Source organism: Musca vetustissima, unplaced genomic scaffold, assembly GCF_032173495.1.
Source record: "Musca vetustissima isolate MV318-11 ecotype Yass unplaced genomic scaffold, APGP_CSIRO_Mvet_v1 utg106360, whole genome shotgun sequence".
NCBI lineage: Eukaryota > Metazoa > Arthropoda > Insecta > Diptera > Muscidae > Musca > Musca vetustissima.
In genome coordinates, this window is record NW_026886191.1 from 1 (window position 1) to 15,317 (window position 15,317).

Sequence of the window (15,317 nt, forward strand, 5' to 3'; positions counted from 1 at the left end):
CCAGACCATCTCCTATCGGTAGAAAATTTTACATTTATCCTGGAGAACATCTGTCAAGTGCTTACTTGTACTCTCCCTCTTTTGAACTTAACTTCTTACTTTCCCATTTATTTTCTGGGGTTTCTCCTCCCCCACAGACGAAGACGTACACACCTACCCACATTGTCACTGCAACATATCACTTCAAATTGCAACTAATCCTGACACAAGACTTATTGACTTTTTAAACAAACAGTTCACAGTTAGACATTGACAGATAAAATGGAACAAAATGACACAGACATAGATTACAATGACTTATATGCATATGTATGTATATATGTACGTATGTATAGTGTATGTGTGTGTATAACTCGATTGGAAAAGGATTCCAAACAGGAGGGCTATAACAAGTGGAAATATAATTCTGGTATTCAAGGAGCAGCAGGAAAATAGTCGTAGTTGAGATTTACTTCACAAACGAAAGGTTATAACGGGTGCGGAGCGTGGCCCCCGTTGGCTATTGGTCGTATGCAGAATACTGCTATTAAGGCGACACACACACAAGTGTGTATTGTTGCAGACATTCTCGTGGTTTTTGCGGGCAATGGTCGGTAATTCAGCAGCATTGATATTGACATTGTCGTCGGAACGACGATTATAGATGCATTTGGTGGCACAATTACAATAGGAATTTTTTACATAACGCAGTCGTTGTTGCGGTAGTTGTTGCTGTTGTTGTTGGTTCATGGACGACAACCCATAGGGCAGATGTTTCATATAGTGGGAATTCAACAACATCGGATGTAGGGTATTTGTACTATTTGTTGTACTACTATCGGGATCAACATTACTGATGAGATCCGGTGTGGCATCGTTGCACGTTAAGGCAGGAACTTGCGAATGATGATCTTCCAATTTGTTGAGCAGCCAATAGGTGCGCATATCTCCCTTACCCTGTAATAGAAAAATAATAAGAAATAGTAGTTATTTTTTAAAATAATATATAGAATATATTTTGAATTGAGTGCAGCACAAGGTAGGGTACTTTATAACAATCAGAACAAGTCATTTTCAAGATATCTATGAGCATACATTTGCTCAACGAAAGTTTTTGAATCTAAAGGTATTGTTAAGTATTTTTCAATAGATTTCTGCCACAGTAGGGAATTTATGGACATTCATTTAAAATCATATCAAATTAAATAGTTGTTCAAGTTGCCGGTAGTTGGCGCTGTTGGTGTTTGTAGTGTAGACACGAACCACCAATAGAGAACTAAGTCACAAAGACATAAAAGTATAAAGATAGGACAGTTGATACGTAGACAATTTCCAATAGATGGCTTTCCTCTGTTGTTACGATATCATAACAACAGAGCAAACAATATTAAACGTTTTTAATGCTATATCTTAGGCTTATAAAATGAAAATACATATTTTGAGTGCAGGCCTCTAATTTTATTTACATTTTATTCACACATTTTCGCGTATTGGCGTTTTTATTCTTAACATGCCTCTGTTAACCTTGATTCCCCCTGGATATTTTTTCATAAACTATTTTGCCAAAATGCATTTTGTCGAGTCTTTACGGTATCTATGTCTTTGTAAGTCGTTTGATACGATTGTAATCGAATGACCATAAATGTCCTACTTCATTCATTACGAAGAATAGTGAAAGCCTACTGATAATTAGTTGTTTGTAAGTTTCCCACCCAACGAGGAACCAGAAATAATTACAAATTTGGATAAAAAATGTTTTTACTTTCTTCAAAATATCGTAAATCCATGGTATCGTTACATGTGGTATAAACTATAAAGTGGATACCCTCGTTAGACAGAAGACCCAGTGATGATATGTTAAAAAGAAAATACCCTTTTCAAGTCTTCTATAGTCAGATGTACTCCCTCCGATCTTCTATAGACATAAAACCTTTCTCAGGTCTTCTATGATAAAAAATTAATTTTATAATATCATGCGAACGTGTCATCCAATTTGAAACAAACTTTGTACAACCTATTATCTTTACCAAGCGTAGATGAAGTCCGAAAATAGGACTCATTGGCCCGCTCCTTCTGGTAAATGTTCTAAATTTTTAAATGGCGAATGGAATGTCCGATTTGAACCAAACTTTGCACAACCTTTTATATTTACCAAGCCTAGATCAAGTTTGAAGGTGACCCTTTTTGGTACCTCCACCAAAACATTGGGGGTATTGTTATATGGGCTATGTCCAAAAATGGACTGATATATCCAATCATCGAACTTGATCTGACTGCAGACAATGTATTTACCAAGCCTAGATCAAGTTCGAAGGTGACCCTTTTTGGTACCTCCACCAAAACATTGGGGGTATTGTTATATGGGCTATGTCCAAAAATGGACTGATATATCCAATCATCGAACTTGATCTGACTGCAGACAACACCTTATCCCAATTCCTTCGGAAGACATGGGAAAATCGTCTTGGAATTTTCCATTGTCAAATTATATACTTTATTCGGTCGGAAACGATTTTTTCGATTAATAACAGACAAAGTGACAAAAGTTAGGAAGAGTATTAGGCTGACGTCAGAGTGTAAGCGAGAAGCGATGCGATACTACATGATATAATTGTTCATGCTATTTTAATGCTGTAATATGGCATTGTAAGGGATTCTCCCTGCTACAAACGTGGCCATTTAAAGAAAATCTTTTGAGAAATTCTTGAAGATGTAAGCGTAGAGTTTTTCAAAGTACTTTTTAAGATATTCTCAGATTATTCTTAAGGAACCTTCGGAGCAAACACATATAAGCTAGTAACAGACAAAAGGAAATGGGATAGCACCATGGTTCCTTTTGAGGACATACATAGAATCACTTTTTGAGTTTATTTTAGCATGTCCGTCTCTCCGTCCGTTTGTCCATGTACCCTTGTGAACAAAGCACAGGTCGCATTTATGATCCGATTTGTAGAAAATCGGTTTTGATTTAGATATAGTTTCGTTCGATATAATGTAAATGGTGTACCAAAGTCACTATATATCTTTCTAGAATGATGTGTGTTAAGTTTCTAGAAAATCAGTTCAGATTTAGATATAGCTCCAATATATAGTTTCGTTCGATTTTATGTTAATGGTGCACGAAAGTCACTATATTTTTTTCGATTTACGCGAAATTTGGCATAGCATACTGAATTAAGTCAAGAATGATGTGTGCTAAGTTTCGTGAAATAGCTGCCACATATACCTTCGTCCGATATTATATAAATGGTGCACCAAACTCCCAATATTCTTCCGATTGAGACAAAATGTTGCACAGAGTACTGAATTAGATACATATTGATATATACCAAAATTTGTTAAAATCGGTTAAAATTAAGATATAGATCCCAGAGATATTTTCGATATTTCAATATTTGTCCGATTGGACAGAATTTTGCACAGCGTACTGAATTGGGTCTGTATTGATGTATGCGAAGTTTTGTTAAAGTCGATTCAGATTTAGATATAGCTCCCATATATTGTTTCGTTCGATTCCTGTAAATGGTGCACAATATTTTCAATGTTTATCCTATTGAGACAAAGTATTGCAAAGCGTCCTGAAATTACTGCAGGTTGACGTCCGCGAAATTTTATTGAAATCGATTCAGATTTAGATATAGCTCTCATATATATTTTCGTCCGTTTTTAAGTAAATGGAGCACCATAGTGTCAATATTGATCCGATTAAGACAACATTTTGCTTAGCTTACTGAGAAATACGCCCGGAGAATACTTCACGCAGTTAATTTCGTCGATTCCATCTCATTGCTCCTCCAAATAAGCTAGGTCTATCCTATCAAAAATATTTTTCACGGAATTCCAAAAGATATACACTATTACATAAAATTTTGTGATTGTATTTGTTTCAAATACCCTGCCTCATCTGCTTGCGCAAGTACCCATGCTTCTGATCCATATAATAGCACGGGTAGTATCAGCGTCTTGTAAAGTGGTCTGGCGGGAGGTGGCCTTGTTTCTAAACTGCTTACTTAGACCATAGTAGCATCTGTTGGCCATCACAATCCTTCTCTGAATTTCAAAACTGATGTCATTCGTTTTATTTATGGCGGTACCAAAGTATTTATGGCGGTACCACAAGTTCCACAGTTGGCCCGAGTCTACTGGACGTCTTGCGCGTTGATACCATCAGCTTGGTCTTCTCGCCGTCTGATCAATTTGTTCAAAGGTGGCTGTTGCCGCTCGCAATGTTCGACCCATTATAACGATGTCATCGGCGTAGGCGAGTAACATGTGTTGTTTGGTGTACAAAGTGCCATTTCTGTTCATCTTTGCGTCTCGAATGACCTTTTCCAGTAGGATGTTAAAAATATCACACGACAAACTGTCACCTTGTTTGAATCCTCGTTCGGTATTGAAGGGCTCCGATAGGTCCTTTCCTACTTTAACTGCTGACCTTGTGCCACTTAAAGTTATCCTGCATAGCCGTATTAATTTTGCAGGAATGCCGAACGCAGACATGGCTTTAAACACCTCTGAACGGATAGGGCTGTCGAATGCGGCTTTATAGTCGACAAATAGGTGGTATGTGTTTTTCGTGGGTCTTTTCCAGGATTTGGCGCAGAGTGAAAATCTGGTCAATGGTGGATTTGCCAGGTCTAAAGCCGAATTGGTATGGTCCAATAATGTCATTGACCATAGGCTTCAATCGTTCACACAGCACACTGGATAGCACTTTATATGCGATGGGAAGGAGACTTATTCCTCTATAGTTGGCACATATCGTCTTGTCTCCTTTTTTGTGCACGGAACACAGGATGCTGAGGTTCCAATCATTGGGCATGCATTCATCTAGCCGAATTGTGCTAATCAGCTGGTTTTTCACATCAGTAGCATTACGACACTCTTGATCGTACCATGGGTTTCTTGGTGGTGGTTTTTGATACCAAATTGTTCTTTTTGCTGCAGTTTGTAGGGAGTGGGCAATTCTTTGCCATTGTGTTTCTATACTATTATCGGGACAAGAAGTGCTTTCTTCAAGCAGATGGGTAAGTTGAGCGGAGTAGGTCTCGGCTACCTGTTGTGTTTGCAGCTTTTCGACTTCGCACACAACACGGAAACTCGAAGTCGAGTTTCCATTAAGACGAGTGCGAACCTTGGCTGCTACATGGTAGTGGTCCGCATCGATATTTGCTCCTAGGATCGATCGGACGTCTAAAACACTGGATGAATGCCTTCCGTCTATCACAACATGATCAATTTGATTTCTCGTTACCTGATCAGGAGAGATCCAGGTGGCCTTGTGTATATCGAGAAGCTTGAATCTGGTGCTGCTAACTACCATGTGTTTTGCTGCTGCGAAGTCAATCAACCTCATGCCGATGTTTCTTCATGAAGGCTGAATTTTCCGACGGTGGGGCCAAAGATATTTTCCCCTTCCGATTTTTCCATTAAAATCTCCTAGCAGAATTTTAATATCATGGCCAGGGCAACGGTCATATGCTGTTTCTAGGCGTTCGTAAAATATGTCTTTGGTCTGTTCATCTTTATCTTCGGTCGGAGCATGGGCGCAAATTAGACTGATGTAAACGAACTTCGCTTCTATACGGATTATAGCAATTCGCTCATCTACTGGAGTGAATCTGGAGACAAGGTCTTTTATTCTCCTGTTAACCATAAATCCGCAGCCAAATTCATATCTCGTTTCATGGCAGCTATAATACAGGGCGTAATCGTCTGATTTACTTACGCCTGTCCCTTTCCATCGCATTTCCTGTAAGGCAATAATATCGGCTTTGTACTTCCTGAGTATATCCGCGAACACTGCGCCTGTTCTGTACAACGTGCGAACATTCCAAGTGCAGATTCGCAGATCGTGGTCCTTTGTACGTTTGCGGGGGTCGTCAACATTAGGGGTGTTTGGTTTTCTTTTTCTTAGCTTTTTTATAGTAGGTTGGGTTTTCCGAGGGTGGGCAACTAACCCGACGCCTCAACCCATTTTTTTATAGTTCTTATGGGTGAACTCACGGCACATATTAGCTCACTATTTCATCGGGTGATGAGAATAGCTCCCCAGGTGGCACCGCGGGGAGGTCAGTGTCCACAATTGAGATGAAAGAGGGACCAAGATAAGCCTGGACTTCGCCAATCAGAGCCGTTGCTTGATATCTATCATCCCCTACGCCACCTCAGATTTAGATATAGCTCCCATATATATATATAATATAATAGCTCCCATATATATTTTCGCCCGATTTTAGGTAAATGGTGCACCAAAGTCCCTATATATCTTTCGATTTGCACGAAATTTGGCATTGATTACTGAATTAGTTCCAGAATGATGTGTGCTAAGTTTTGTGAAAATAGGTTCAGATTTAGATATAGCTCCCATATATATTTTCGTTCGATTTTAGGTGCAAATCGAAAGATATATAGGGACTTTATATATCTTTCAATTTGCATGAAATTTGGCACAGTGTACTGAATTCAGTCTAGACTGATGTGTGCTAAGTTTCGTGAAAATCGGTTCAGATTTAGATATAGCTCCCATATATAGCTTTGTCCGATTTTATGTAAATGATGCATTAAAGTCCTTATATTTCTTTCGATTTGCACGATATTTGGCATAGAGTACTGAATTAGATCCAGAACGAAGTGTGCCAAGTTTCGAGAAAATCGGGTCAGATTTATATATAGCTCCCATATATATTTTCCTCCGATTTAAGGTAAATGGGGGACCAAAAATCATATATATCTTTCGATTTTCACGAAATTTGGCATAGAGTACTGAATTAGATCCAGAACGAAGTCTACCAAGTTTCGAGAAAATCGGGTCAGATTTTTATATAGCTCCCATATATATTTTCGTCCGATTTAAGGTAAATGGGGCACCAAAGTTCCTATATATCTCTCGATTTGCACGAAATTCGGTATTGAGCACTGAATTAGGTCTAGAACGAAGTGTCCCAAGTCTGGAGAAAATCGGTTCAGATTTATATATAGCTCCCATATATATTTTCGTCCGATTTAAAGTAAATGGGGCACCAAAGTTCCTATATATCTTTCGATTTGTACGAAATTTGGCATAGAGTACTGAATAAGGTTCAGAACGTAGTGTGCCAAGTTTCGAGAAAATCGGGAAGATTTATATATAGCTCCCATACATATTTTCCTCCGATTCAAGGTAAATGGGACACCAAAGTTTCTATATATCTTTCGATTTGCACTAAAGTGTCCGATCAAAGGTAAATGGGGCTTCCAAGTCCCTAAATATCTTTCGATTTGCACGAAATTTGGCATAGGGTACAGAATTAGGTCCGGAATGATGTATGTTAAGTTTCGTGAAAATCGGTTCAGATTTAGATATAGCTCCCATATATTCTTTCGATTTTATGTAAATTGTGCACTAAAGACCCTAAGTTTGTCCAGCTGCCACACAATTTTGTACAATGAATTTAATATAAATTAATCTGTGGTTAATATAAATTAATCTCTGGCAAGTCTCCTTGAAATCGGTTCAGACTCAGATAGAGGATCAGATATATAGCTGAGCAAATGAAACATTTAGTATAGGTTACATGTTTATGGTTCCAATTTCATTTTACTGGTCCTTCAAAAATGCGACGTCTGTTAAAATTCATCTGTTGAATATACCCAAAGTGGTGAAGGGTATCATATAGTCGTCACCGTCCGACTTTACTAATTTCCTTACTGGTTTAAAATTAAAATTTTTACAATATTGTTCACCGTTTAATGACGGAGATACATAAATTTTGAACATTGTGTATTTGAAACAAATACATGAAATATTTTTTGGAATTCCGTGAAAAATATTTTATTATAAAGTTTTTTTTAAACTCTTCAAGTGAGAATTATTAAGCATAACTGACAAAGTAACTCTTTCAGCATGTTTTCATTTACTGGGCTTTTTAAATGTTCGAAGAACATCCGGGAAAAAAATTAATAAATTATAAGACACATTTTTTCATGAAAATGCCGCAGTACGATATTTAATGACTTGCTTAATGTAGTTTTGCTTCAAGTTTCCATACATCCCAACAGTAGTGAGAGATATACTTCCATTGTTCTTTAAGGAATTCCACAAAAACACGACAATTTTCAAGAAAACATGTTTCTCATTTCTGGTGGAAAACAAAAGCGTCTTCAACATTTCCACAGAATTCCATTATGATGACTATAACAATATACAGTAATTAGAATTGAAATAAGGAAACATGGAAATAACAAAGGATTCAGTTATTAATGAAAGTCCAATATTTCATACAAAAACAAAAAATCACTGGACTTTAATAACCAATAATGTCTATATCGAACAGAACATTAAGTTAATGATGTTTGACTATTATACACCTGGGTTTCCTGCCATCTTACCTTGATATTAATAAGTCCTCGCTCAATACAATGATAGCCACCGACATTCTCCAATAAACGATACGTTTCCTCGGATATGTGAATTTTCATTGCCTCGCCGGAACTTTCCATACGTGATGCTGTATTGACTGTATCACCAAAAAGGCAATAACGTGGCATCTGTCGACGAAAAAGGGAAACGCAAAACAAAACAGGAACGTAACGAATGGAAGAAAACCAAATGAGAAATTTTACATAAACCATGCAATTTAATAATGTTGCGTAAAGTATTCAAGGATCTTTTTTGTTTTTCTTTATTTTGGTAGGGGTAATTAATGGCACACAAATGACGCACTCACTCACTTACCTTTAAACCGACAACACCAGCTGCACATGGTCCCGAATGCACTCCAATTCGCAGTTGTAATGTGTCATTGGGTTTATGTGGAATTTTCAAATTTGCCACACTTTGCAAAAGGTGCAAAGCTAACGACGCAATTTCGCCCACATGACGTTTACCATTTCTCAGCGGAAGGCCGGATACGACCATATAAGCATCACCAATTGTTTCCACCTGTAAAAACAAAAAACCAAAAAAGGTGGAAAATGTGAGGGTGGAATTAAAAGAGTTAGTTGACGTACATCCCCAAAATTAATGGAGTGTCAGACAACCATCCACACAAACTACGGAAAAAATAATTATGTATGTGTTGAAATAGCTTATTACGGTGAGTACAGTGCACAAACTAAGCGAACAAAAGCTAAAAAAATTCTAGGCTTTAGGTGGTCGTTTAGTATTATGAATATAACGGCTCGGAAATATGAATATAAATTTTCGGAAATATCGTCATTATCTCATAAATTGCCAATTTTTTGTTTGTGAAATTCGTTGTACGAATGGCGCCCAACGTTAAATAGATTTGATCCATTATAAAGCCTCGGAAATAAGAATATAAAGTTTCGGAAATATCGTCATTATCTCATAAATTGTCAATTTTTTGTTTGTGAAAATCGTTGTACGAATGGCGCCCAACGTTTAATAGATTTGATCCATTATAAAGCCTCGAAAATATGAATATAAAGTTTCGGAAATATCATCATTATCTCATAAATTGCCAATTTTTTGTTTGTAAAATTCGTAGTACGAATGGCGCCCAACGTTAAATAGATTTGATCCATTATAACATTTTCAAAATGTACCCAGTGTTGTGACACTGTATCACGCATCGCAAAGTAATTATCGTTACCAAAATAAAACACACACGAAAAAAACTCACACGTAGAATAACAACTAACTTACCTTATAAACATCATAGTTGGATATAATAGAATCGCAACACGTGTATAAATCATTCAACATTTCCACCACCTCGAAAGGTGTACTGGTACTACAGAGCTCAGTGAAGCCGACAATGTCACTGAATAGTATTGTCACACAATCAAAACATTCCGCCTCGACGGGTTCGCCACGTTTCAAGGATTCGGCAACAGATCTGAAATTTAAAATGCAAATGTGTGGTGTTCGATGAGCAGGAAGAACCGAACAGGCTTATTAGGAAATGTACAATGAAACGTAAAATAATGGAAAAATGCTGTGCAAATATTTTTGTTAAATATTTGTTCTAACAATGAATTTTCAATAATGTACGAGTCATTTCAAACGATAAAATCGGAAGGCCAGCTTTCGTCGCAGCCAACTATATGATAAACTATATTCATTTGGGTATACGATACACACCCAAATTATTGTAAAGCCTAATGACTTATATATGGTTGCTTATATAGATTTATCCACCTCGTGGTTTCAAAAGTAACCGTAAAATAAACACGGTGTTATATGTGTTATGATATTTTTTACCCTTCACCACTCTGTGGTCTTGGTGTATAGGTTGGTAACATGCAAAAGGAAGCAAGACAGACCTATATTTACTTTTGAGGTTATGCATAGAAATAATTTCTGAAGGTTGGACCGTCCGTCTGTTGATGTAAAATTTTAAACAATGTACAAGTCGCTTTTATGATCTGAAGTGGATTAAATTTGGTACAGCACATTTATGTGGCCGAAAGTCGAACCCTATTCATATTGGTGAAAATAGATTCACATTTAGTTGTATCTTCTCTCGTCCGATTTTAGCACAGTGCACCAAAATTTTGGACAACGTACCAAGTTGAAGCCAGAAACCCGTAAGGAAAGCAGTGAAGTCGGCCGACTATACCTACATACCCTACACAACTTTCACTGACCTCTAAGTTCCTGTGGATTTATATTCAAAAGCTCCTCTGCGGCATCTTTTCGGAATGGAATGGTTTCCGGAATAAATATTTACTCCATAAGATTCATATTTTGTTATTTTACCAAAAAAAAGTTTTTTTTTATTTGACCGTTCATCATCTAGACATCGATTCAAATTAGTTGGTCAGATCGCCTTCCTCATGGAAACTTTGTGATGGTCGGTTGATAACTGTGACGTTTAAAGAGACAGGAGAATCAGATAAAAATAAAACTTTTGGTTTGTTTCATCCTTGAAATATCATCTAATCAACATCGAAAATTATAGGCATCGTCTTGATCATAATCGGAACTTCAAGAAAAATTTCGTATCCATATAGGTCTCTTTGTACATGCCTGTGTGGGAGAATTCTATCCATAAGATGATGGCATGGATGATTCCGGGATAACACCCAAGAAGGTACGGCATTGATAACATCCTGTTGTGACGATGTACAGGTAAGACCATTGCCTCCTCAGGTAAATGATCCAGTGATGTCATAAGCAGGCACCTTGTTGCAGTTTTCAGGGCGACATTCCGAACAGGTTTTAATGTTCTTCCACTTGAATTTCAGAAAGGTAGAGGTTAGGCAGTTCCGGAGATATGACACCATCTTGGGGAACTCCCTGTTTCTCTCAACGGGTTTCTGATTTCCACATATAACTGGTGATCACACATGTATTTAATTATCCAATGTTTCGAACTAGGCCGGATCAGAGGGATGAGGAGTGACTCAATCGTCTTTGTAACTGGAGACAGAAGACAAATCGGCCTTCAGTAGCGGGACCACCCTATTTTCCATGTGTCTAACGAAAGGTTGAGTACAGAAGTTACGTACTCAACTCCTGGTTTCGAATGACATCTGCAACATCATCATTCGTAAATTATGGTGGTACCTCTTCCGCTCGAAGGGATCTAGTACGACGAAGCACACTACTTTTCGCCTTGTGTGCGGGTTAAAATAAAATTTAAAACTTGTCAATCAGCTAAACTAATGTCGGGTAAATAACGCGGTACAATTATTTAACGGCGGGATGTACACGTTAAGAACCTCTGTCTCGGAAGTAACACACTTTACTGCTACCCCCATACATTCCATGCATGGATCAATAGAGTCTAGTTCAGGCGAGATTGGTCTGTACTGTACAGAATGGTGTAACAAGAACAAGCTCCCCACCTCCGTTTCTAGGGCCATCCTTCAGCAACACGTTGTAACCATTGTAACGGTGCATTCTACTGCTATCAGTCAGCTTGGTTTCCTGGATCGCAGCGACCATGATATTATTGAGATTAATAAAATTCACGATTTCGCTGATTCTGTTTCACTGTTAATCGCAGTTAAACTGCAAAAACGATGCATTTCCTGGCCCTTGTACCGCATGTGGTGTCAGACAATGAAGTTGTCGACGATGTCGTTGACGACGAAGACGTTGACATCGAAAGTTATGAGAACACACTGGCGGATACGCTGACGTTGCATGCAGCAAAATAACTCCTGTCACAGTAGTCCGGCTAAAACCTGGAAATTGCTATGTTGACGTAAGGGAAGGATCTTCGTCTCCTCATAAAGAAAATCTACAGGTGTCATGAGAGATTCATCCTAACTGTCATATGGTGGCTTGTCAGGAAAGGTCTGCATGATCTAAAGCAGCTATGATCTGCTTGACTTCAGATGCTCCATCCATTTATTCCGCATATACTCTGCGACTAATCTGCTAACATCTAACGTGAGTTTCCTGACCATGAAATCTGCTGGGTTAGATCGATGCTTATTTAAACAAATAGTGGCGGTAAAGAAGATACTCCATAACAAATAAGAGATGACGGTATAGAGTGTATACCACCTAGCCAAGATGAGGTCAGAATCGCAATCAATCGGCTGAAGAATAAGAAATCAGCAGGTGCGGATAGGTTACCAGCCGAACTATTTAAGACTAGAGGTCAGATGCTGCTCAGGAGCATGCACCAGCTGATTAGCACAATTGGGCTAGAGGAATGCATGCCCAATGATTGGAAACTCAACCAACTATATATAAGTCTCCTTCACATCGCATATAAAGTGCTATCCAGCGTGCTGTATGAACGACTGAAGCCAATGGTCAACGACAATATTGAAACATACCATTTTGGCTTCAGACCTGTCAAACCGATCGGCTCCAAATCCTGGAAAAGAGCCACGAAAAACATATCGATAGATTCCACCTAATCGACGACTATAAAGCCGCATTCGACAGCCCTATCCGTTTAGATGTATGTAAATCAATGCCTGCGTTCGGGATTACTGCAAAATTAATACGTCTATGAAGGATAACTTTAACTGGCACAAGGTCAGCAATTAAAGTGGGAAAGGACCTCTCTGAGTCCTTTTCGTAACAAACGAGGATTTAGACAAGGTGACAGTTTTCGTGTGACCTTTTTAACATTCTTCTGGAAAAGGTCATACGAGATGCAAATGTGAACAGAAATGACACTCTGTACACCAAACAGCAAATGAGCGGTAACAGTCACCTTTGAACAAATTGTAAAGAGGTCTGCCAAAGTGGGTCTGCTATTACCCGTTCTTTTATATGGATGATCATGGCCTTTAGGTACTTATGCGAGCAGTACCTAATGGTACTGGCAGCTCTTGAAGTGTTTGAGAGAAGGGGAATGAACGCTGTCGGACATTGACCGACATTGAATTTTCTTTTACATCTTCAGTGTTGTTCACAGGTGCACTGACTTTGACCAACTGAACGGTGTCAAATAAGAACGATTTCATATTAAATCTGTTATAATATATTGTTGTCCCATTTCATGGAATGCGGTGCATAAAAGTTCACATTCTGCAGTAGTGTTTTACGTGTAGCTGGAAGGTCAGTAAAAAATATGAAGCGACATTTAAAAGCAAAGCAACCCTATAGACAACCGTGGAGTTGGAAACCACGGAAAAGCGACAATGGTGTCCAGAGTAACAACTGCAGCGCAAACAAGAGTGGAGAAAATATATGGGAAAGTCCTTCGAATGATTGTGAAAGATCATCATTCTTTACGTTTGGTTGAACTGCCAGAACTTAATGGGAATGCACAGCCATGCCAATTGAACTGAGTAACCATTTGAATTAAAAAAAAATAATCTAGTTCGTTCGATCACTAAACTGAACGAGATTGCCCAAGATGAATCCGTAGGGGTGAAGGATATCACAGGATACCGAGAAGCGAAACCCAAATAATTAAAAAAGAAAAACGAAATAGTGTTTAGTAAATATTTTTTTTTTAAGGGGACCGCCCATTTTCGGGGTCAAAATTCAAGACAAACTCTTGAAGATATAGCCGATTTATTGTATCAGCATCGAGTGACGGCTAAAGGGCTTCTCAAACTTTAAACGCGTTTTTCTCTTTTGTGAATGGCGGGCACGATAACTCAAAAACTAATGACCCAATCGATTCCACCCGATTTTTACACGTTTCTCTGTGAGTGTATAGCTATCGTATGAAATAGGATAAAGCCAATCGGTGAAGATCTTCCTTATTATACCCTTCACCACACTGTGGTACAGGGTATTATGTCTTTGTGCATATGTTTGTAACAGGCAAAAGGAAACGAGATAGGCACATGGTTCCTTTTGAGAATATGCATAGAATCACTTTCTGAGTCGATTTACGCATGTCCGTCTGTCCGTCCGTCCGTCCGTCCGTCCGTCTGTCCGTCTGTCCGTCTGTCCGTCCATGTATTTTTGTGAACAAAGTACAGGTCGCATTTATGATCCGATTTGGATGAAATTTGGCATAGGTCACTTATTTGGCCCAAGGACGAACCCTATTGAAATTGGGAAAAATCGGTTCAGATTTAGATATAGCTCCCATATATATTTTCACCCGATATAGGCACCAAAGTACCTATATATCATTCGATTTGCACGAAATTTGGCATAGCGTACTGAATGAGGTCCAAAATGATGTGTGCTGAGTTTCGTGAAAATCGGGTCAGATTTAGATATAGCTCCCATATATATTTTCGTCCGATTTAAGGTAAACGTGGCACCAAAGTACCTATATATCTTTCGATTTCCACGAAATTTTGCACAGCGTACTGAATTAGGTATAGAATGATGTGTGTTAAGTTTCCTGAAAATCGGTTCAGATTTAGATATAGCTCCCATATATATTTTCGTCCGATTTAATTTAAATGGTGCACCAAAGTCCCTATATATCTTTCGATTTGCACGAAAGTTGGCACATCGTAATAAATTAGGAATATAATGGTGTGTGTTAAGTTTCCTGAAAATCGGTCCAGATTTAGATATAGCTCCCATATATATTTTCATCCGATTTAATCTGAATGGTGCACCAATGTCCCTATATATCTTTCGATTTGCACCAAAGTTGGCACAGCGTAATGAATTAGTTATAGAATGGTGTGTGTTAAGTTTCCTGAAAATCGGTTCAGATTTAGATATAGCTCCTATATATATTTTCGTCCGATTTAATGTAAATGGTCTACCAAAGTCCCTATATATCTTTCGATTTGCACGAAATTTGGCACTGCGTTATGGATGAGGTTTGGAATGATGTGTGTTAAGTTTCCTGAAATCGTTGAAATCGGTTCAGATTTAGATATAGCTTCTATTTCATCTGTTGAATATGCTCAAAGTGGTGAAGGGTATCATATAGTCGGCCCCGTCCGACTTTACTACTTTCCTTACTGGTTTTCTCATAAAATTATCATTAAAACAGAAA

The 15,317-nt window shown here is 38.2% G+C and overlaps 1 protein-coding gene across 1 annotated transcript in view; it reads right to left on the minus strand.

Moving 5' to 3' along the window:
• Positions 1 to 453: 453 nt before the first annotated feature.
• LOC133333699 (guanylate cyclase 32E-like) overlaps positions 454 to 15,317 on the minus strand; it is a gene marked incomplete at its 5' end in the record, with an annotated part of 68,300 nt that continues 53,436 nt past the window's right edge. Inside the window, 4 exons of the mRNA XM_061541986.1 lie at positions 454 to 936; positions 8,350 to 8,508; positions 8,696 to 8,902; positions 9,629 to 9,821. Coding sequence (XP_061397970.1) covers positions 454 to 936; positions 8,350 to 8,508; positions 8,696 to 8,902; positions 9,629 to 9,821 — 1,042 coding nt within the window. The remainder of the gene's footprint in view (positions 937 to 8,349; positions 8,509 to 8,695; positions 8,903 to 9,628; positions 9,822 to 15,317) is intronic.